Raw genomic sequence first — 22,896 nt, 5'->3', positions numbered from 1 at the left:
AATACCTACAGCTTGTACTATAGGTAATTTATGAACAGTGCTCATCTACCTTATCATCAAGAAACCACTATACCACAAATCACTTTTGGCACAATTGTGATCAAAGACAATAACAACAGAAAAACCTCTAGGGAAGTTTCTGTCCAGAATAACATGTTGGTCCCTTTGTTTGACAAAAACAAAAAACATTTATTACACTGCTGTATGAAATACTTTATTCTAATTGGTCAGATGTGGCATTTTTGTTCAATGACCACTAAACTGCATAATGGATTGTTGATTTTTTTTTTTTTTTTTTTTTACCTCAACTGGTTTTTTACATAGTTGATCTAGTAAATTTTTTTCAAACCTCATGTTACTCTGTGGTCTCTTCTCCCATAATGAAATATTATACATTCACATGAAATGCTAATTTGAATATGATCTTTTCAATTTGGTAACCATGTGATAAGGTGCACAATAGCCAGTAATTATTGGAAAATTAACCTGTTTAGGCTGATACAAAACCCTAAACACTCTTGTGAGTCAGCCAGTCTTTAACCTTAACTGAATTTGGGAGATTTTACAAGCAATTTCATTTCATTTATTCAGATTGTCATTTTCATTGAGCCAACATAATTTAGTTACATTAGGTCAAATCAATGAACCATAGTATTTTTTAACTCAACTTTATTAAGTTAGTCAAATTCAATTAAATAATATCCCCAGGTAAGGAACTGACAGTGAAACCTTTGCACTGTCAATTTTGATACCAACTGCTTGTAGAGCTAAGCAATGCTCAAATTAATTGTCCATCCTCAACCTGTGCATTAGTGCCATTCTTCACCACAATGGTAACCCCCAAAACTCCAGCCTAACAGACACTCTTTTTAAATGCCAATATAACAGAACATTAACAAACCTGCTATTCTCATTTTGCTCAAACATTTACAAAATTACTTAATTTACACTGTTTACATGACACTTTTACATTTACATTTAGTCCCATGCAAAGTATACTTGGAAATGGAAATCTCCTGCCCAGTTTCATCAATGTTAAAAGTATTTATGTAGTCCCAACTCAAATGGATTAAGTAAAATTGTTTTTTACTAATTTATTAGAATGCAATGAAATCAAATTGTGACAATGTTCTAGAATTGTGTTGTAGTACATTTTATTTAAGTAAACCTGCAGAAATCCTTTTTTTTTTTTTGAGCGCAGCAAACTACATTCGGATGTTTTGTAGTTGTCGTTTGAGTGTTTCTGTTCAACTTTAAAAGCTAGGGTTTTAGAAAAGGACCTGAAGTTTCCCCTCCAGCCCCCAAATGTGTGGCCTATGAGTCCCTGGAACGATGAGGTAAGAGTGAACTGTCAACATCAAACACATCTTACCAGAACCTCTTAGGACTTCTATACTGAAGCTCAGTCCCATCTTCACCTTTAAATTTTACTCTTTCTCTGTGCCTCTTAGCAATTTTCTCCATCAGAAAAGCATTTTTTGGCATGTTTTTTGTTTGGTTTGTTTTTTTACTTTTGATCTCTTAGTTTTTTAAAGAAGTGACTGGCATGTTGTTGTCACTGTCAATATGGCTTAAAATGTGAACGTGTGTGGACGCCTACATCAGTGAAAATGAGCTAAATGTGAACTGAGCACATATTAGGAACACCTGTACACCTACTTATACATGTGATTATCAAATCAGCCAATCATGTGGCAGCAGTGCAATGCATACAATCATGCAGATACGGGTCAGTAAGCAGCAGATCTGCAGACACAAATACCTTGTTGATTAGAGAGGTCAACGGAGAATGGCCAGACTGGTTCAAGCTGACAGAATGTCTATGGTAACTCAGATAACCACTCAGTACAATTATAGTGAGCAGAATAGTATCTCAAAATGATGTTGAATCTTGGGTCAGATGGGCTACAACAGCAGAAGACCACATCAGGCACTTTATTAGGACCTGATTGTTCCTAATAAAGTGCTCAGTGAGTGTATGTTTGTAAAAGAATATATATATATAATTTTTTTATGAATACAATAATTAATAAATCTGACTATTTATTTTACATGGTAGTTTTAATTAATAATATTGCTGTAGTATTTTAAAAGCAATAAGACACTCAAGGCTGTGCATTTTTGGGAAAATATTTCAAAAAGTGGCATTTGCGGTGTTGATACTTGAATTCACGGGACTCTGAACAAAACACCAATCATTATCTTGTATTCAAACATTGTGATGATGTCATCGCTGTCAGTTACATTTTGAATACTGAATATTCTGTCAAGGTAAGTAAACCGTAGACATTCAAACAAAAAACTTAAATATCTTTAAAAGGATAGTTTTTATTAAAATCGAATATATATCGTATAAATAAGGATGACATTATCTATAAAGTAAAGTTTAGCAGTTGGTGCTGAATACGGTGCTGCTTTCATAGCACTGTAATATACTATTACAAAAGTACGAGCTGTATTGCTGTAGGTTTGGTATCTGATACTCTTAGAGGACTGTTTTAGTGGTCACTATTAGTGCTCTCTAGTGGCTCTATTGTCGAACTGCAGTCAAATGGAGAGCGAAAACCAACTACCGTATCAATTTATTGATTCTCACTACTATGCGGTTGCACTTATTTTGGTTTAAAAAAAAAAAGAGAGAACGCCTATCAAATACATAGTTATATACTATTCAGTACCATCCCACTTCGCAAAGACAGAATTGTATCATACACTGAACTGATTACGCTACTATGAAATATATTTGTTTACATCTGAATCACTTAAACGTCCTTACAAACGACTTCTGTTTGGTTTATAGTGTACAGCATTTTTAGTCTAAACCGTTCAATCAAACAATTTCATGATCATTTTCTGTTTCAAATACCTAAATAATTTGGTTTACTGATGTTTACTTGGACATTTTATTGCTGCTAGCACAGGGTTAAATATTGCAGGTTAAATCTAGCAAAAGTATTTTTCTATACTATTTTCCACATTTTAAAATAAAAGTAAGACTATGTGTAACGGATGTACATATGCAATAACATAATTAAATATGGGAGTAATAAAGTCACTAAAAATATTAAACAAATCAAAACTATCTTAAATATTAGCTTCTTTGAAGTTGCCACCCTTTGCCTATTATGCTTGCTGTTATTGAAGAAATTCACATAAGTGCAGAGTAGAAAACGTATTTCAAGCATTATTATGTAAGCATAAACCTTTTGATCAAAGGTTAATTAAGACCACGTGGAGCATCATTTATTTGAAAGTATACAACCTTTTGACTGGTTATGATTGACACCTTCTTCTCCCTCTGTTTTCATCTTCAGCATTCAAAATGGAGATTATGTACGTGTACACAAAAAAGTGCTGTGAGTTTGGCCACCCTTGTAACTTTTCAGAAAGTGCTGTGCTTCATGTGGACATTCCGCCTAACCCCTCATTGGAGGCCAACTTTATTGAGGAGGATCTATGTATTGTTGGCACCCAGTGCTCACAGAAAATGTCTGAGCATGAGGTGAGACAAACAACAAATTATGTGATCAGCAGTGAGCCATACACTGGTGGCCAAAAGTTTGGAATAATGGACAGATTTTGCTCTACGGAAAGAAATGGGTACTTTTATTTACCAAAGTGGCATTTAACTGATCACAATGTATAGTCAGGACTTTAATAACATGAAAAATTGCTATAATAATAATTAAAAAAAAGTGAATTACTTCTTAAACTACTTTAAAATGTGCACATAAAAAAATCCTCCACTTGCAGCAATGACAGCTTTGCAGATCCTTGGTATTCTAGCTGTCAGTTTGTCCAGATACTCAGGTGACTTTTCACCCAACGCTTCCTGTAGCACTTGCCATAGATGTGGCTGTCTTGTCGGGCACTTCTCACACACCTTACAGTCTAGCTGATCCCACAAAAGCTCAGTGGGGTTAAGATCTATAACACTCTTTTTCAATTATCTGTTGTCCAATGTCTGTATTACTTTACCCACTCTAACATTTTTTTTGTTTGTTTTTCTGTTTCAAAAGTGGCTTTTTCGTTGCAATTTTTCCCATTTGGCCTGCACCCCTGAGTCTTCTCTTTACTCTTTACTCTTTATGGTAAAATTCAATGAAGTTGTCAGTTGAGGACATGTGAGGCATCTATTTCTCAAACTAGAGACTCTGATGTACTTATCCTCTTGTTTAGTTGTACATCTGGCCATCCACATCTCTTTCTGTCCTTGTTAGAGCCAGTTGTCCTTTTGTCTTTGAAGACTGTATTGTGTACACCTTTGTATGAAATCTTCATTTATTTATTTTTTGGACAATTTCAAGCTTTGTATAGCCTTCCTTCCTCAAAACGATGATTGACTAATGAGTTACTACAGAAAGCTGTTTCTTTTTTGCCATTTTAGATATAATATTGACCTTAAGACATGCCAGTCTATTGCATACTGTGGCAACACAAGAACAAAGACAATGTTAAGCTTCATTTAATGAAACAAATAGCTTTCAGCTATTTTTGATATAATGGCAAGTGATTTTCTAGTACTTTAATCAATTTAGCTATATTTACTTGAGGATAAAGTGTTGGAGTGATGGCTGCTGGAAATGGGGCCTGTCTAGATTTGATAAAAAAAATATTTTTGGTGCTGTTGGTGCTGTTTTTTACATCAGTAATGTCCTGACTATACATTGTGATCAGTTTCATTTACATTTATGTATTTGGCAGACGCTTTTATCCAAAGCGACTTACAGTGCACTTATTACAGGGACAATCCCCCCGGAGCAACCTGGGGTTAAGTGCCTTGCTCAAGGACACAAAGGTGGTGGCTGTGGGGATCAAACCCACTACGTCACCAGCACCACTCCAGTTGAATGCCACTTTGGTGAATTAAAGTATCAATTTTCTTCTAAAACAGCAAAATCTGTACATTATTCCAAAATTTTGGCCGCCAGTGTATATGACTGTTTTGGCTTACCCCATGGCAGGGCTGGACTGGGAAGAGAAATTGGCTTGGGCTTTTACTTAGCAACTGGCCTAAAATTTGTCCGTCACACCGACCCCTCGTGTTCTCCCAATGGCCCACCTGGAAAATGCCCGGTATGCAAGATTACCAGTCCTGCCCTGCCCCATGGGTAACACTTTGTAATTATTGTGGTCATTAAATGTCATTAACCATATTAATTAAGATTTATCAATTTTAACTAATGTACATTCAAGTAGAGGTATATTTTCCTATAAATATTACAATTTACAGTATTGATCTATTAAGTATTATATAATGCCTATTAATGACTTAATAAGTAAATATTAATGTACAAACAGCCGGTTATTATCACAAAATAAACCCTGACATGAAGCATATTACACAGCTAATGACCTAATAAATAAATAAACTGCCATTAAATATTGAGCTATGTAGGAAATTGATTGCCAAGGACAACAATATATTATACAGTTTAGTGGTCATTTTACAAAAATATTTGACCGCAGAATGCTTAGATTGACCAATTACATTCAAGTATTCCATAGAGCTGTGTAATAATGAAAGTTGTTATATGTAATGTGGAAATGTAAAGAAACTTGACAGAAGTTGTGTCAGTCATTCTGTCTACTATTAAATACTTGACCTTTTCAGGTTAACACAAACAGCATGGAATCTGTGTCACAAGGAATAAACCATGTTGAGGGGGGGTGGCCGAAAAGTGTCAACGCAGAGAACCTGGATGTGACAAACCGCTACAAAAAGAAGGTGGAGAAGGATGAGCATTATCAGAACAGTATCCAGCATCTTGCAAGCGTAAGTTTCTTACACTTACTGTGAAATTAAATTGCCTCATAATATTTTTTTGTGTATTGAGAGAACTTTTCCCCCTAAAAGTTTGTCTAGTCTCAGTCTTGTCTTTCTGCCCACCGCAGCTCATCGATCACTGTATTAAGCAGAACAATGCCACTGACATCTACCAGGAGTATTTTGAGGATGAAGAGGTTGTTGAGGAAACAGAAGAACAGCAAACAGCTAAGTTCATCAATGTTTTCAGGTGAGCACACTCATTAGAGCACATTAGGACTACCATAGACATGATTTGGCGCAGGTGTTCACTTTCAAACAGAGTTTTGAGAATAATCTCAATACTCTAATCAGTTGTGCTGCAATTGATTACTGTAAGTAGTACTAAAATATGACCTGGAAATTTCCAATCTAATCGATCAGTTATTTTGAAATATTGAGTTGATAACTGCAATTTTGCCCAGCATGGTGTGTTCCAGAAGCAACATCTTTTGTTTGTCCTTGAACCATTTTCCTGTCCCTAACCTAAACTACACCTGATATTGAATATTTATTAAAGAAGAGGGGAGACAGTAAAGAGAACAACTATTTAATAGTTGTCCAAATTAAGTGAACGCATTTTAAAACAATCCATCAATGTTCTTAACATTCGGAAAAAACGAAACAGAACATTTTAATGGAACCTCTGGTGTCTTCCCCAGATAAGAATTGGTTCCTCCCAAGGTTTAGTCCTCATCTATTTAACATCTTAGGGAATTCTTCCACATCATGGTTGCTTTTAGCTTGCTTACTGAAGGATATATAAGGCACTATTAAAAAAAAATCTATTCTGTAAAGTAAAGCTGCTTTGGGACAGTTGCTATGTCTGAAATCACTTACTGTCAGAGTACACTCACTGAGAACTTTATTAGAAACACTGTAGTATTGCAATTTACTGGGTAATACTAATACTAATACTGGGTTCAAAAACATTCTTCATGGCATGAATTCTTCAAGATGTTGGAAACATTCCATTGCGATTCTGGTCCACGTTGACATGATTGCATCATGCAATTTATGCAGATTTTTCAGTTCTACCACATCCCAAAGGTCTTCTATTGGATTCAGATTCAGTGACTTGGAAGGCCACGGAAGAGCAATGAACTCATTCTCATGTTCATGAAACCAGTTTGAGATGACTTTTGCTTTGTGACATGGTGCATTATCATGCTGGAAGTAGCCATTAGAAGATGGGAAAATTGTGGACATGAAGGCATGCACGTGGTCGGCAACAATTTTCAAATTGGCTGTGGCATTCAAGTGATGATTGATTAATATTAACAGACCAAAGTGTGCTAAGGAAACATTCCCCTCACCATTACACCACCGCCATCAGCCAGGACTGTTGGCAGGTTGGGTCAATTGATTCATACTGTTGGTGCCAAATTCTGACCCTACGATCTATGTGCCTCAGAAGAAATTGAAGTTAATCAGACAAGGCTATGTTTTCCCAGTCTTCAACTGTCCAGTTTTGGTGAGCTGTGCCCACTGCAGCCTCAGCTTTCTGTTATTAGCTTACAGAAGTGGAACCGGACGTGGTCTTCTGCTGTTGTAGCCCATCTACCTCAAGATTCTACATGTGCATTCTGAGATGCTATTCTGCTCGCTAAAATTATACAGAGTGGTTTCCTGAGTTACCGTAGCCTTTCTGTCAGCTCGAACCAGTCTGGCTGTTCTCCATTAACCTCTCTCTCATCAACAAGGCTCACTAGATGTTTTTTTTTTGTTTGTTTTTTTTTTGGCACCATTCTGAGTAAACTCTTGAGACATGCATGAAATTCCCAGAAGATCAGGAGTTACAGAAATATTCAAACCAGCCTGTCTGGCACCAACAATCTTACCACAGTCAAAATCACAGAGATCATATTTTTTCCACATTCTGATGGTTGATGTGAACATTTACTGAAGCTCCTGACTTGTATCTGCATGATTTTATGCACCACGCTGCTGCCACATGATTGTCTGATTAGATAATTGCATGAATAAGTAGGTACCGGTTTTCCTAATAAACTGCTCAGTCAGCGTTTGAAATGCGCTTGATGAAAAACAAACTTCTATGCTGGTAAATAAAAGTATGTTCTTTAGGTATGCAGGTGAGTAGTATGAATACATTCCCAGACATACTTTATCTGGGAATGTGTGCATTGTCCTGTAACCTGAATTTCCAACTTATCTGTTCTACTCTTTGCACTTTGGTTTTCTCTAGAGACCCAAATAAAGTGAAGCGCACAGCCACCTGTTTGTCCTGGCACCCAAATAGTAACCATAAGCTTGCTGTTGCCTACTCTTGCCTGGAGTTTCAGAGAGCACCCAAAGACATGAGCTTCGACTCCTACATTTGGGACATTGGTACCCAGTCTATTTTATGATATGGGACTTTTACAAATCAAATCACTTTTTAACCACATTGCACACATGCAGCATGTGCCACTATTGACAAGAACAAAATTATTATATACAGATTTTATTTGTCCCTTTAGAAAACCCCTGTAAACCAGAGATGACTCTGAAACCTGTTTCTCCGCTTGTTTGTCTGGAGTACAACCCCAAAGATTCTCACATCCTTGTTGGGGGAAGCTACAATGGTCAAATTGGTGGGTTTAATATCCTGATGACCTCTGTGGTTAATGGAAAAGTACTTTCTTCCATGTTTGAACTGCATTGTTATACAGTATAAGACTGTATAACAGTGCCTCTTTAAATTCCTTTTGTTAAGCTCAGACTTTAAGTCTATGGGTCTAATGGCCGGACTAATAGCATTTGGTATGGAATATGGTATAGAGACTTTTGAAATTATGATTAAGCAAGTGTTTGTAAACTTGTAAATTACCACTTTGTCTTTTGCCCAATTTCCAGTCTATTGGGACACTCGGAGCGGCAGCCATCCAGTAGAGATGTCCGCCATTGAGCACAGCCATAGAAACCCTGTGTACAAAGTCATCTGGCTGCATTCGACAGGGGACACTTTCTCAGCTTCTACAGATGGACAGGTTTGTATGCAGTTACACAACAGTCCAAAACTATCAAATAGACACAGCAAACTTTAAACTAGATTAGAGTTTTGCCTTGCACCCTATGCAAATGAACCATTATTAAACCTTTATAAAGTATAAAATATTGTAATTTTAAAGAAGCACTCATGCATTTGATACCAGGTACTGTGGTGGGACATTCGTAAGATGAGTGAGCCCATCGATAGACTCGTGCTGGATCCTAATAAGAAGGGGAATCTTGAAGATGCCCTTGGTGCAATCTCAATGGATTTTGAGACAACTATGGTAAGATTGATTCAAAGTCCATTTAAGACATGTCAGTTCACTGGGTAGACATATCGGAAACACCCCAGGGCAGCAATGTTCTACGTAGGCAAAAGTAATACAAGTACAGCTTCTATCTACTTGAATGGGGAAAGACCAAAATCTCCAGATCTGGTTGTCAATATTTATGTTTTAATAATATATTTCAAATCAGCAATACAATCTGACATAGCTAGCAGGCTACAAACACTGACTCACTTCCTGTTCCTGTTTATGCTGGCACCTAGCTTGAGTTTGTGTTTTTTAGCCTGCTAGCTTTTTTAGCATCCCTTATCTATGTTTTCAGCTTTTAATCTTTAATATCTGCCATTTTTCATCGCGCATCGGGTTTCCCCTCTGCCTTATTCTCTTATCGCGATTCACATGCGTGCATTTTCCGCTTGCATCTGCTTTCTATTTTTATCGTGATTAAACAGTTTGCATTTTACAGCGCTCACCCATTTTCTCCTCCGTTTTACACAAATTATTGCATCGATCTCAAAGCACCACTGGAACAGTTTTAATAACAAACAATTGCGTGAGGGATTCACATTGATCTCAAACCCTCGCCGCTCAGGAACAACCAACAACAAACAACAAACAATTGTGGTAAGTCATGGTACCCGCTCATGTTATTGCTTCCTGCATTGCATGTCACATGTTTACTATAGCTTCTTCCATCAGCAGTGAGGAATTCACATGTGATAAATGTAAGGAATTAGTTAGGCTGATGGAGAAGGTTAATGAGTTAGAGACACGCATCTGAACGCTAGTGGAGGTAATTGAGAAAGAGAAGCCAGTAGATACTGTTTTGGATGCGGGTATTACAGAAAGCAACACATACACTTTGGTTCCGGCTGAAGAGCTCCTGCAGCAGCGCATTTGGGTGACATCTCGGTGGCAGACTCGCTCAGCAAAGCGACACCACTCTCCTGTTCCTGGTAGGGTTTCTAATTGATTCTCCCCACTCAGTGATGCACCCACTGAGAATCCTGTTGAAAGAGACCTTGTTATTGGTGACTATTGTAAGGAACATGGAAATAGAGACTACAGCCACCATTGTTAAAGGGGGCTCGGGCGTCTGACATCAAATCAAATTTACAAGTTTTCACACACAAACAGGTGTGTGAAAAGAACAAAAGCAATGTCAGACACTGTAATATGCTCGGGCCCCCTCCCAGTTCATCGTGGTGATGAGGTTTATAGTAGATTATTGTCACTGAATGGCTAGATATCTGAGTGGTGTCTGGAGAATAGCATTGGATTCATAGACAATTGGAAGAGTTTTGGGGGTAAACCTGACCTGCTAAAGAGAGACGGACACATCCCTCCAGGGAAGGTGCCGCTCTTCTTTCTAGTAATTTGGCTCATAGCCTTAATAGTGATAGTATTTGACTAACTGGGGCCCAGGTCAGGAAGCAGACACACTCGCTAATCCAAACATCTGCTAGCTGCCTTGAGACGTTACACAGGTCACATAAACTACAACACATAGCGACTGTATCACCTAGATATCATATAGAGACTGCGTTTGTTCCCCGAACTACCAAACACATACCCCCAACAAAATATCTAGAAAACATTTGATTAAGGTTAAACTTGAAAAAATACAAATAATTTGAAGATAAACATCATATAAAGGTAGGGCTACAAAACATTAGATCTCTTTCAACCAAAACACTAATTGTAAATGAAATAATTACAGATCATATTTTGGATGTGGTCTGTTTGACTTAAACCTGGCTTAAACTGGATGAATATATTAGTTTAATTGCATCTACTCCTCCAGGTTATTGTTATAAACATGAGCCTCTATGAAAGGGCTGAGGAGGAGGGGTTGCTAGAATTTGCATTGAAGTTTTTGTTATTACTCAGAGGACAGGATATAAGTTTAAGTCTTTTGAACTAATAATGCTTAATGTGAAACTGTCAGATATAAATAAAAAAAAACTCTGTCATCTTTGGCCCTTGCTACATTATATACAGTGGGTACGGAAAGTATTCAGACCCCCTTAAATTTTTCACTCTTTGTTATATTGCAGCCATTTGCTAAAATCATTTAAGTTAATTTTTTTCCCTCATTATTGCACACAGCACCCCATATTGACAGAAATACACAGAATTGTTGACATTTTTGCACATTTATTAAAAAAGAAAAACTGAAATATCACATGGTCCTAAGTATTCAGACCCTTTGCTGTGACACTCATATATTTAACTCAGGTGTTGTCCATTTCTTCTGATCATCCTTGAGATGGTTCTACACCTTCAATTGAGTCCAGCTGTGTTTGATTATACTGATTGGACTTGATTAGGAAAGCCACACACCTGTCTATATAAGACCTTACACCTCACAGTGCATGTCAGAGCAAATGAGAATCATGAGGTCAAAGGAACTGCCTGAAGAGCTCAGAGACAGAATTGTGGCAAGGCACAGATCTGGCCAAGGTTAGAAAACAATTTCTGCTGCCCTTAAGGTTCATAAGAGCACAGTGGCCTCCATAATCCTTAAATGGAAGACGTTTGGGACGACCAGAACCCTTCCTAGAGCTGGCCGTCCGGCCAAACTGAGCTATCAAGGGAGAAGAGCCTTGGTGAGAGAGGTAAAGAAGAACCCAAATATCACTGTGGCTGAGCTCCAGAGATGCAGTCGGGAAATGGGAGAAAGTTGTAGTAAGTCAACCATCACTGCAGCCATCCACCAGTCGGGGCTTTATGGCAGAGTGGCCCGACGGAAGCCTCTCCTCAGTGCAAGACACATGAAAGCCCGCATGGAGTTTGCTAAAAAACACCTGAAGGACTCCAAGATGGTGATAAATAAGATTCTCTGGTCGGATGAGACCAAGATAGAACTTTTTGGCCTTAATTCTAAGCGGTATGTGTGGAGAAAACCAGGCACTGCTCATCACCTGTCCAATACAGTCTCAACAGTGAAGCATGGTGGTGGCAGCATCATGCTGTGGGGGTGTTTTTCAGCTGCAGGGACAGGACGACTGGTTGCAATCGAGGGAAAGATGAATGCGGCCAAGTACAGGGATATCCTGGACGAAAACCTTCTTCAGAGTGCTCTGGACCTCAGACTGGGCCGAAGGTTCACCTTCCAACAAGACAATGACCCTAAGTACACCGCTAAAATAACGAAGGAGTGGCTTCACAACAACTCCGTGACTGTTCTTGAATGGCCCAGCCAGAGCCCTGACTTAAACCCAATTGAGCATCTCTGGAGAGACCTGAAAATGGCTGTCCACCAACGTTTACCATCCAACCTGACAGAACTGGAGAGGATCTGCAAGGAGGAATGGCAGAGGATACCCAAATCCAGATGTGAAAAACTTGTTGCATCTTTCCCAAAAAGACTCATGGCTGTATTAGATCAAAAGGGTGCTTCTACTAAATACTGAACAAAGGGTCTGAATACTTAGGACCATGTGATATTTCAGTTTTTCTTTTTTAATAAAAGTGCAAAAATGTCAACAATTCTGTGTTTTTCTGTCAATATGGGTTGATGTGTGTACAATAATGAGGGAAAAAAATGAACTTAAATGATTTTAGCAAATGGCTGCAATATAACAAAGAGTGAAAACTTTAAGGGGGTCTGAATATTTTCCGTACCCACTGATCACCTGGGCCTTATTCTGATTTTCTTGGAGAATTTGCAGATTTTCTATCTGATCTAATAGTTACTGTAGATAGGGCTTTAATTGTTGGTGACTTCAACATTCAAATTGATAATGAAAATGACACATTGGGATTAGCATTTATCGATATTCTCAACTCTCTTGGAGTTAGACAAAATATGACAGGACCAATTCATCGTAATCATACTCTAGATTTAATTCTGTCATATGGAGTTGATGTTAATACTATAGAAATTCTACCGCAGAGCAATGACATCTCAGGGGCCGTTTACACAACAACGTTTTCAACAAAAAATTGAGAAATTTCTTTGGCTGTTCTTTTACATGACAACAGCGTTTTGGGGCCTGAAAACACAAACGTTTGAAAATGGGTTTCAAAGTGCAAGTTTTTGAAAACGATGCTGTTATCGTCTCTGTGTAAATATACAAAAACGTGAATTTGTGAAAACGATGACGTCATGCGCACGCGTATTACGTGTTCAGTCTATAGTCATGAATTTCGAGAACTTCGTCCTTACCTCCAGGGCGAACAGACCAACATGAGATCACCAGTTGGAGTCCTTAAAAAGGTGGCGTGCTTTATAGTCCAGGGTCACTTGTAGTAATAAAGCAACCTCCTCGTCCGTCCAGACAAAACTGCATGTAAAAAAACATGTATGTTAGATCCAATGCCAACTACGCTCTTAAAATAAGTGTTCCCTGTAATCTCAGAACCTCTTCTAAATATGATTAATTCCTCGCTATCCTTAAAACATGTCCCAAGAAACTTTAAAATGGCAGTTATCAAACCGCTTCTTAAGAACCCACAATTTGATTTCTGAGAATTTTCTCCTTTGTGTCGAAAATACTAGAAAAGGTAGTGTCCTCCCAGCTATGTTAATTTCTACAGAGAAATAGTATATATTAACAATTTAAATCAGGATTTATGCCCCACCACAGTACAGAGACTTCACTTATCAGAGTTACAAATTCCTCATTGACATGACATCATGAAATTCTCTTGAATAGGCTAGAAAAGGATGTTGGCATTTGTGAACTTGCATTAGCATAGCTTAGGTCCTATTTAGCAGACCGCTACCACTGTGTCTATGTACTGAGGAATTGTCAAATCAAACAAAAGTTAAGTATGAGTGCCACAGGCATCTGTTTTAGGGCCTCTGCTTTTCTCCTAATAGAAGCTTCCCCTGGGAGATATTATCAGGAATTGTGGAATAAGTTTCCACTGTTATGCCTACAATACCCAACTTTATATTTCATATAAACTTCAATTGGTTAAAAATGCAGAAGCCAGAGTGCTGACTAGAACCAAGAAATATGCCAATTTTATTGTTGTTACATTGGCTACCTGATAAATTTCGTATTCATTTTAAAATTCTGTTAACTACATAAAAGCTTTGAATGGTCTAGCTCCACAATACTTCAGTGACCTTCTACCACCCTATATTCCATCACATTCATTACGATCGCAAAATTCTGGACTGTTAATAGATCCTAGAATATCAAAATCCTCAAAAGGAAGTAGATCCTTTTCCTAGTTGGCTCCTAAACTATGGAATAGTCTCCCTAACACTGTCCAGGATGCAGACACACTCACTGAATTTAAGTCTAGACTGAAGACTCATCTATTTAGCCAGGCACACACCTAATTTTACCATCAACTCACAATTAGGCTGCTTTAGTTAGGTCTGCCAGAACCAGAAACATTGATCATGATCTATAACTCTGCAAAAAAAATTGAATGGCATCTATGCTAATATTATTGTATTTTTATCCATGTCTCAACCTCGGGACTCACCAGAGGTCACCAGAACTGGCCAGATACAGTGTCCTTCCTGCTTGGTGTCGGACACCACTGCTACATGTCTTTGAGTGATGATGACTAAATTAAGCCGGTGTCTTCCAACTTATGTCAAAATCTTTGTTTAACACTTACTTAGTTTAATCATTTTAAACAAAAACTTGCACTACACATAATTAAGTAATATTGGCATTATATTCATGCTGTTAGATAGAGGGGAACTGGCCCCACAGTGAGCCTTCGGCTTGCTCACTGAGATTCTAAATACAATTATTACTTAATTACTTATTTTTATACACAATTCACAATCATATTTAATCAAACTACACAATGATGACTTTATAGATATTACAGTTTAATTTTCTGTTAATGCAGGATTTTATTTAAAGCTGGCTAAGGTGCTATACAAATACAAATTACTTGACAACGGTATCATCATTGCCCAAATCAATCTAAAAACTGTATTTGTGGCTGGTCATCCTAACGTGCAAGCACATTTTAAACAAATAGTATTTCAGCCTCTATGAAAAAGGCGATTGGCTCTTTTAAGTCAGGACTTAAGGTAATCACAACAGTGCCTGCCCACTTTCTCTAGCTGCATTCACACCGGATTTTGATGTTGTAAATTGTCTGGAAAATTTGCAGAGGAGCTTTCTTTATAAATGCATGCCTGGGCCAGAATTCCAGATTCCCTGGATTACACTTTAGCAACATTGCCAGTATCAGATTTTCTCCCCTTAAATTCAAGTAAAGGAATTAATGTTTCCATCAGTTCAATTAAGAAACAATTGCCTACATTTACAACAAATAAATAAATTCCTCTTTCACTCTCAGAGCACTGCACAGTGATTGTCAGAGCTTGAACCTCTTATTTCCCCCACCTGAGAGATTATATTCGTAGTGTGGGAATTCTTTGGGTATTTAAAATGTTGGTGATGGTTACACAATTTGTAAGGTGTGTTGAAAACAAAATCATCTCACGCAGGGAGCATTTCAAACCTGATGTACCATCATCCCAGGGATTTTGTGGAGATGAATGTGAGTGAAATAATTGTTGGCTAATAAATGATAGACCCCTTTACATAAAAAACACAACCAGATGCAGTACACTTTTATACGTTTTTTGTAATGACTCATTAGGTTTATTGATAGAGTAATGTTATGTGTTTTCTGTCACACTCTCCACAAATGGATTTAAGTGCTTGTATGCAATGTTAAGACTGTTTGTTCATACATTTATTAACCCTTGAAAGGGCAAGAACATAACGATACCTCAGAAAATAACTTTACTCTTATTTTCCAACACATTATAGGTCCCAAATACTGTAATATATTTCTATGTTATTCTTGCAAAAAAAAAAAGTTATTTCCTCATGGTATGTCTGTCTTTTAAGATTTCTAAATTATTGTTAAAAATGAATTTGTCTATGGAAAAAAAAATCCATTGCATGAAAATGTTTGTGGTAACAATGAGAAGTAAAAATCTATTGTTTTTTATTTCACAAGCCCACAAAGTTCATGGTTGGCACAGAGCAGGGTCTTGTGGTCACATGCAATCTCAAGGCACAAACCCCAGCTGACAAGATTGCATGCACATACAGCAGCCACCATGGCCCCATTTACGCCCTGCAGAGGAACCCCTTCTATCCTAAGTGCTTCCTGACCGTGGCTGACTGGACTGCTCGCATCTGGTCAGAGGACATCAAGGGGTCATCCATCATGTCTACTAAGTAAGAACCTCTGAGTAGTTTTGGAATAATGATAGACCAACATTCACAGCACTCATATGGGTTTAACTTGACTATGTGCGTTTGCAATCTACATGATAAATTTAAATGGACACAGCCAAGATCTCTTTCAAGGCAAGTCAGTTTAATTGGCGACCAACTTTGGAGCACAAAGTTAAATTGGTAAAGTCTGAAATCTCCAAAATGGTTGGTCAAGGTTATTATCAAATAACATATTTAAAATCAGGAGTAAAATCTGACAACAATGGTATCGTAAATAGTTTATTTTTATTTTATTTTTTATCTTAGATCACACAAAAAAAACTCTAGTTTTAAGGCTGGTTCAGCTCATGTCCATGCACCTCCCTGAGTTGTCTGACAGGCGATGTCTATATCTAAAAGATGATTGGCTCTTTTAACTGTAAGGCGGGATATCCTTTTCCACACCCGTTGGGCATTCACATTTCTCCCATTCCTTTTAACAGAAGTGGTCTGTCTCAGACTAAATAGTCTCTGGCACAGCAAATTTTAAATCAGTAAATTAAAGCATGCAGACAAAGAAACACACAATTAAATTATGAATTTGGATAATCAGTTTTGGCTTTCTGCATTTGTGCCTTAAAGGTGATGTAATTTTTTCCATTTTAAAAACGTTCTCCTTCTTATTACGCAAAGTAATCCAACAAGTTGATTTAAAAAAATAAAAGTGCTTTTTGGCGCTATCAAAATATTGCTCTGTTTGTTTGAATATTCCTTACCAGCCTGACATGGCAACATTGGCTCAACCAATGGCACGAGTTTGGGGAGGGACAAGTATGAAGGTTAATCTGTTGCAAAACTCGAGAGCATGCTGATTTGAATTTGAGAACTTGGACAATAAATATTATACTTGTAAGATGAAATTTAAACTCACAGCCCTGATGGGAAAACTTGTAAAATCAAAATCTGAAGTTGATTGCTGCAATCTGCACTCAAAGACAATAATCCACAACCTGTGTTTTGAATTCGAAGTTGCAGACAAATAGTCACAAATGTGTAAAATTACGTTCATTATGTACAACAGACACAAACTTGTATTGCTTTTGTACATAATTTTTGCAGTACAACAACAAATCATCAGTTACAACCTCTCAAATCTGCCACTGCAACTTCAAATCTTCTCACCTTGACTTTTGCAACAACTTGTGAAAAATTCACTTGTGCAGTTGTAAATCAAGATTTGAGAACATACTACCAGTGCTGGGCGGGGTCAATGACGTAGTGACCAATCCAAAGAGCTGGAACGACTGATGCTGGACCAATCTAAATGGATCATCTCAGAATGCGATGATGTCACGCAACAGAACCAGTGCCGTTTGGTCCAGTGGTGGCAATGGCAGGCTGATGCAGTGGCAGTATATTTTAATTAATTGACAAATGATTAATAGTGAAGTGATCATGTAACAAATCAAATGAGGCTATTTGATCACATTGATCAATGCAGAACTTGGCACAGACAGACCGCACATGTATTGTCTAAGGGTGGCAATGAGAGAATTCTCTGAAGAAATGTTTCTGCCAGCTGTCATATACCACAAGTTCCATATTTCCATGCAAACATGAAATAGAGGTTAGGTATCAACAGGTTTAAGAGTGAAGTAAGACAATTTCAATTATCACTAGAGAACTGTTCCAACAGATAAAATACAGTGAATTATTGATAACACCAGAGACATGATAGCTGACAAATCCTTAAATTGTCAGAGTGCAGCGTTATGCTATTTTTCAGTCATTTATATCAGTCATATATCATACTGACATTTATCTTATGTATTATTTTATTTTTTTAAGTGTAAAATGCACTACAACTTGAGTGTTATTCTTTCCAAAAATTCTCCTCATTTTCACATGATTTTTTACTATATTAATCACGCTTGTTGACTATCTACAGAAGATTAAAAATCATGCCTTTATTATTTCAGTTAGTCATTTCCCTTATAGTTCTACTTTGATGTTGCAACTAATCTTGCACTGTTGCAAATTAGCAAGCTAAGGTTAAATCTAAAGAAGTCATAAAGTACTGAATTGCAATGCTACTGTAATTATTATAAGAAACCCACTTGTTAAATAAAGATAATATTGTCAATGGTGTGCATTCTTGTTTGAAATGAGACTGTTCGTATATTTATCCATTAAGACTCATGTTAAATATCTTTTACATGATAGTAATTAATTTCTTAGTTCTAGTTGAAGGTAAGTTTAAATCAAAAGAAAAATATATAACTGTAAATTCTTTTGTAAGTTTCTTTTTTATATACTTTTCAAATATAAACTTCTAAGAGAGTGTGCAGCTATATATTTTTCTTTTGAAAGTTTTTGTCCTAAATTGCACCTCCATACTTAAGGAGTACGTTTGCTCCAGTGTCTTTCCAAACTGTTTTATCAATCCGTCCATGCTGATCAATCCTTAAAATCAAGCACTAAGAAAGTACACCTTTACACCTTAAGAATAAGATATTTAATTTATAACTTAAGATATATAATTGCCTGACTGCGATGACTTGCTTTATTCAAGATTATTTGAGATTACCATGGTCCATGTGCACTTTCATTTAAATCATATATTGACATCTAAGTAAGGGAATTGAGAAAATACTAAAAACACCAGAAAATTAAAATTTCTATAAATCTAATTAACACAGGTTTTGGATTATTGTCTGTGAGTGCAGATCGCAGCAATCAACATCAGGGCTGTGAGTGTGAATTTCATTTTACAAGTCCAAATATTTATTGTAAAAGTACTCAATATCAAATCTGCAAGCTCTAAAGGAGGGGCAGTGTTTTGGGAAACCTGCTTGAAATCTTTGAAATTTTGTTTATATTTTATGTAGATGCTTGGTTTAACTGCTTGCACAAGTGTCAGAATTTCTAATATCTTACTACAGGTATCACAAGTCCTCTTTGTTAGATGGCTGTTGGAGCCCAGTCAGACCCTCAGTCTTCTTCACGGTGAAGATGGATGGCACACTGGATGCGTGGGACCTGCTGCTTAAACAGAAAAACCCCACACTCAGCCTCAAAGTTGGTCCTAAACACTGTCAATAGGTTTCTATTCGGAACCCAGTTCTCTGAAACATTGAGTGGACTTATCAACCTATGGGAAGAGCATCCGTACCTGAAGCATCCAATTGCACCAAATCTGGCTAGACAGACAGAAGCGCATGTCCTATGCCAGGTAGGGTCTGCCCCTTACCTGGGTGCATATAAGGACCTGCATGCGCTGCTGTTTCTCAGTAATTACATCCTCTTCTCGTGAAGCAAGTGGGGCAAGTTTGGAGGATCTCTCCACTCTATGTTTCAGAGAACCTGGGTTACTAATAGTAACCTATTGTTTTCTTTCATCATCTCATGTTCAAGATCCACCTATGGGAGATGTGGACAGCTCCCTGATTGCCCAATACACTCACAGTGAGGCACTGTAAGCCAGGGGGCATTCACCTCAGAGAGGTGGTGATTGACACATCCCATAATCATGTGCCTTATAACCCTGAAGCACAAAAGTGAGAATCAGAGCTTTCCATACAGTCATGAGCTCCAAATAATTTATGTGGGCTGAATGGAGTTTGCTCAGCCTCGAACCATTTACCATTCTACCCTCCTGAGTGAATCACATCCTGTTAAGGACGCATCTGTCATTACCACTTTTTGCAACATTGCATGTGATTAAAAATATGTGCTCCTTCAGTGGCACAGGGCTACTGTGCACAAGCACATCACCATAATGGAGTGACAGAAATGGGCTGAAATAGAGGGATGAAACTCACTTCATGAATGCCCTCATTCTCAGAAAGCCCAAAGGCAAAACCTGAATAGCTGCTGCCATAAGACCCTGTAATCTGAGACATGTGCGACATTGCACTTTTTCCCTCCTCCTTGAATTGTGAAAGGCTGGCCCCATCAAGAGAAGAAAAGCTGTTTTTTGAACAGGTAAACTTGGAGGACAGAACTGGAGTCCGGGGGCTGGCATCCCTAAAATGTGGACTCAAAGCCCCCTGTGGCCATGCATCAGGCCGGCCGTTTCCGCTTAGAGTCGGAGGGGGTAGGGTTGGGGGTTGCTTGGCCATGGCGAAAGACGTTCTCCAGCAGGGCATGGCAGAGGGTGGGTTACTCTGCTGAGGAGGCAGTTTGATGCAGGCTTTTCCCTTGCCTGAATGTTGGAAATGACGCCCCGTGGCAGGGGGGTTGGGTGGCTGCGTGGAGGGCACTTGGCGCGGCACCGCTGTCCCAGAAAGGCATAATTTGAAGACTTCGTCCTCCTTTTTCTCATCGTTGCAGGGTTGTTGCATCAAAGTGACAGCAGGGCCAAAAACCTTGTGTTTGTCAATCAAGGGCTCAATAGCGGGGAGGTCACCCATGTCGAGGGCTGCCATATCCTTAACTTCGAGGCCTGCAAGACCGTGTTTCGTGTCGAGCAGGTCTCCCCAACAATGCCTCATGTGCTTAGCACATGCAGGGAGGACAGGGAGGAGTTGCTTTCTCGGGCCAGGAGGGGGTCCCAGGAGTTTCCCATCATACACGTCCCTCTCTTGGTCAGAGGAGTTTTGTAGGGCTGAGCGGTCGTTCGCTCACAAAATGTGATGTGGACGGTTGGGGTGCTAGTCTGGGGTGTCAGGGAAGATGGGATGGCCTCCTCATCCTCCGAACCCTTGAGAAGGCCCGCTTCGTCCTAGTCACCAGAACCGGCCGGCTCCATGGCAAACGAGGGATTACCTGAGAAAATGTCCTCTGGGAACGCTGGTTCGCATTGTTCGGCCCATCTGAGAGAGGCCGCACCCCGGGAGTCATCATCAAAAATCTGTCGTCATCTTCACCAATTCCCCCGTCAGAGTAGGAAAGTTCGAGGTTGGTGCACTGGGTAGTGGCCACTTTGAGCCTCCAGCACCTGAGTTTTTTGGGGAGCGCCAGGCAGTGGCTACAATTTTCAGGGAATTCTAGAGCCTCCTCTGCATGTGAGTCCCATGCAAATGACACAGTAAGGAAGAGGGTCAATGGTACGGGGGTAGCTGTAGGTTTAGAAAGCACCATAGTATAGAAAAACTCAATAAAATCTGTGGCGGTACCACAGCACGTGTAGGTCCTTATATGCACCCAGATAAGTGACGGGCCCTACCTGGCTTAAGACATGTGCTTCTATCTGTCTAGCCAGACTTGGTGCAATGCGGATGCCCTTTCCATAGGTAGATCTCGAACACGAGATAATGAAAGAGAACTCTCCTCTCATCCTGAAACATCTCACATTCAAGCATCTAATTGTTATCTGTTTTAAGAAATATTCACATCTTCTATTTATGTTTGTGTGTTTTTCTAACAGGTTTGTTATGAAGCTCTGTACAGCATCCGGGTGCAAGATAAAGGGCGTTTTCTGGGCTGTGGCTCTCGGCTGGGAACCGTCACAATGCTGGAGATGACTCCAGGTCTGTGCACACTGCAGAGGAACGAGAAGGGCCTGGTCTCAGAGGTGAGACAAAAACACACATCACATGTGCAAAAACATTAAATTTTTTGTGTTCTCACATTCAAGTATACTGTAAAAAAAAAAAAATAATCAATGGCTGGAAAATTAAATGTTTCACTTTGATTGCAGCTGTTTGAACGTGAGACCAAGCGAGGGAAGATTCTGGAATCTAAGCAAAGGGAGATGTTTCTGAAGGAACGCAGCCTCTCTGAACAGAGCAAAGAAGTTGGGGGGAAATTGGGAGATGAGGAGGAGAGTGAAGAGGAACTGCTGGCCCTTGCAGAGAGGGAGTTCTTTGAGATTGTGGAATCCTGTAAAGGAAAAGATGAGGAGAACAAAAGAGAGAAGGTTGAGGATAGGGGATGTTAACTGTACACAAAGCTAAACAAATGTTTTGCTCAGTGTAAAAGGGATAGTTTCACTATCAGGCATGCCATGAGTGAGGTCTGGATCAATATGTCACTAGTAGTAAGTAGCATAGCTGGTCTCATAGTTATGTTTCTTTGTTTTAAAAGGTTATTAGTTTCTTGTCCCCTTTTAGGAGAATTGCGTGTGTGAAGGCCATATCCAAGTTGAAGGCTACTGGTGTCCCTGAAAAAAAAAAAAAGGTTCTGTACACAAAAGGAAAAACAGTTCATTTTGCTGGGGAGAGCAGGCTTTTTGAGGAGGGAGGGGCGGTGCCTTGGGAGGGGTTAATGTGTCTGTTGATCAAGAGCTCAATGGCAGGGGAGGTCACGATATCCTTAACTTCGAGGCCCACGAGACCGTGTTTCGGGTCGAGCAGGTCTCCCCAACAATGCCTCATGTGCTTAGGGAGGGAGGAGTTGCTTTCTCAGGCGGGAGGGGGTCCCAGGAGTTTCCCAGAGCCTTTTCTCTGTGCAAGTAAATATTTACAATTTTGTCTAAAGTAAATTGAAGCAAACATCCAGTCCAAGATGATAACCATTTCTGCCACTACCAATTTGTTAGGTAATGTCAGTCTTTATTTTTATTTTTTTTTTTTTTACTTAATGGAGAATTCTCTTTTTTTAAGCATCTTTAACATAAACAAATGTACACAAATTCTGTTGGTAACAGAGTAAGACCTTGAACATTAAATGTGAAATTTGAAAGCCTCCTTTAATGTCTCAGTATTTC

General features: G+C 38.7%; 1 protein-coding gene across 1 annotated transcript; it reads left to right on the top strand.

Moving 5' to 3' along the window:
• The first annotated feature begins 3,322 nt into the window (after nucleotides 1–3,322).
• LOC127626702 (dynein axonemal intermediate chain 2-like) lies at nucleotides 3,323–22,128 on the top strand. The gene is made up of 11 exons (XM_052102676.1): nucleotides 3,323–3,502; nucleotides 5,615–5,776; nucleotides 5,896–6,017; nucleotides 8,013–8,155; nucleotides 8,287–8,400; nucleotides 8,663–8,796; nucleotides 8,962–9,084; nucleotides 16,045–16,268; nucleotides 19,190–19,325; nucleotides 21,616–21,762; nucleotides 21,889–22,128. Exons 1-11 carry the CDS (start codon nucleotides 3,323–3,325, stop codon nucleotides 22,126–22,128), a joined length of 1,725 nt encoding a protein of 574 aa, XP_051958636.1.
• Nucleotides 22,129–22,896: the final 768 nt, after the last annotated feature.

This window comes from Xyrauchen texanus, chromosome 33 (assembly GCF_025860055.1).
Source record: "Xyrauchen texanus isolate HMW12.3.18 chromosome 33, RBS_HiC_50CHRs, whole genome shotgun sequence".
Classification (NCBI taxonomy): domain Eukaryota; kingdom Metazoa; phylum Chordata; class Actinopteri; order Cypriniformes; family Catostomidae; genus Xyrauchen; species Xyrauchen texanus.
This window is presented reverse-complemented; position numbering and strand designations above follow the sequence as displayed.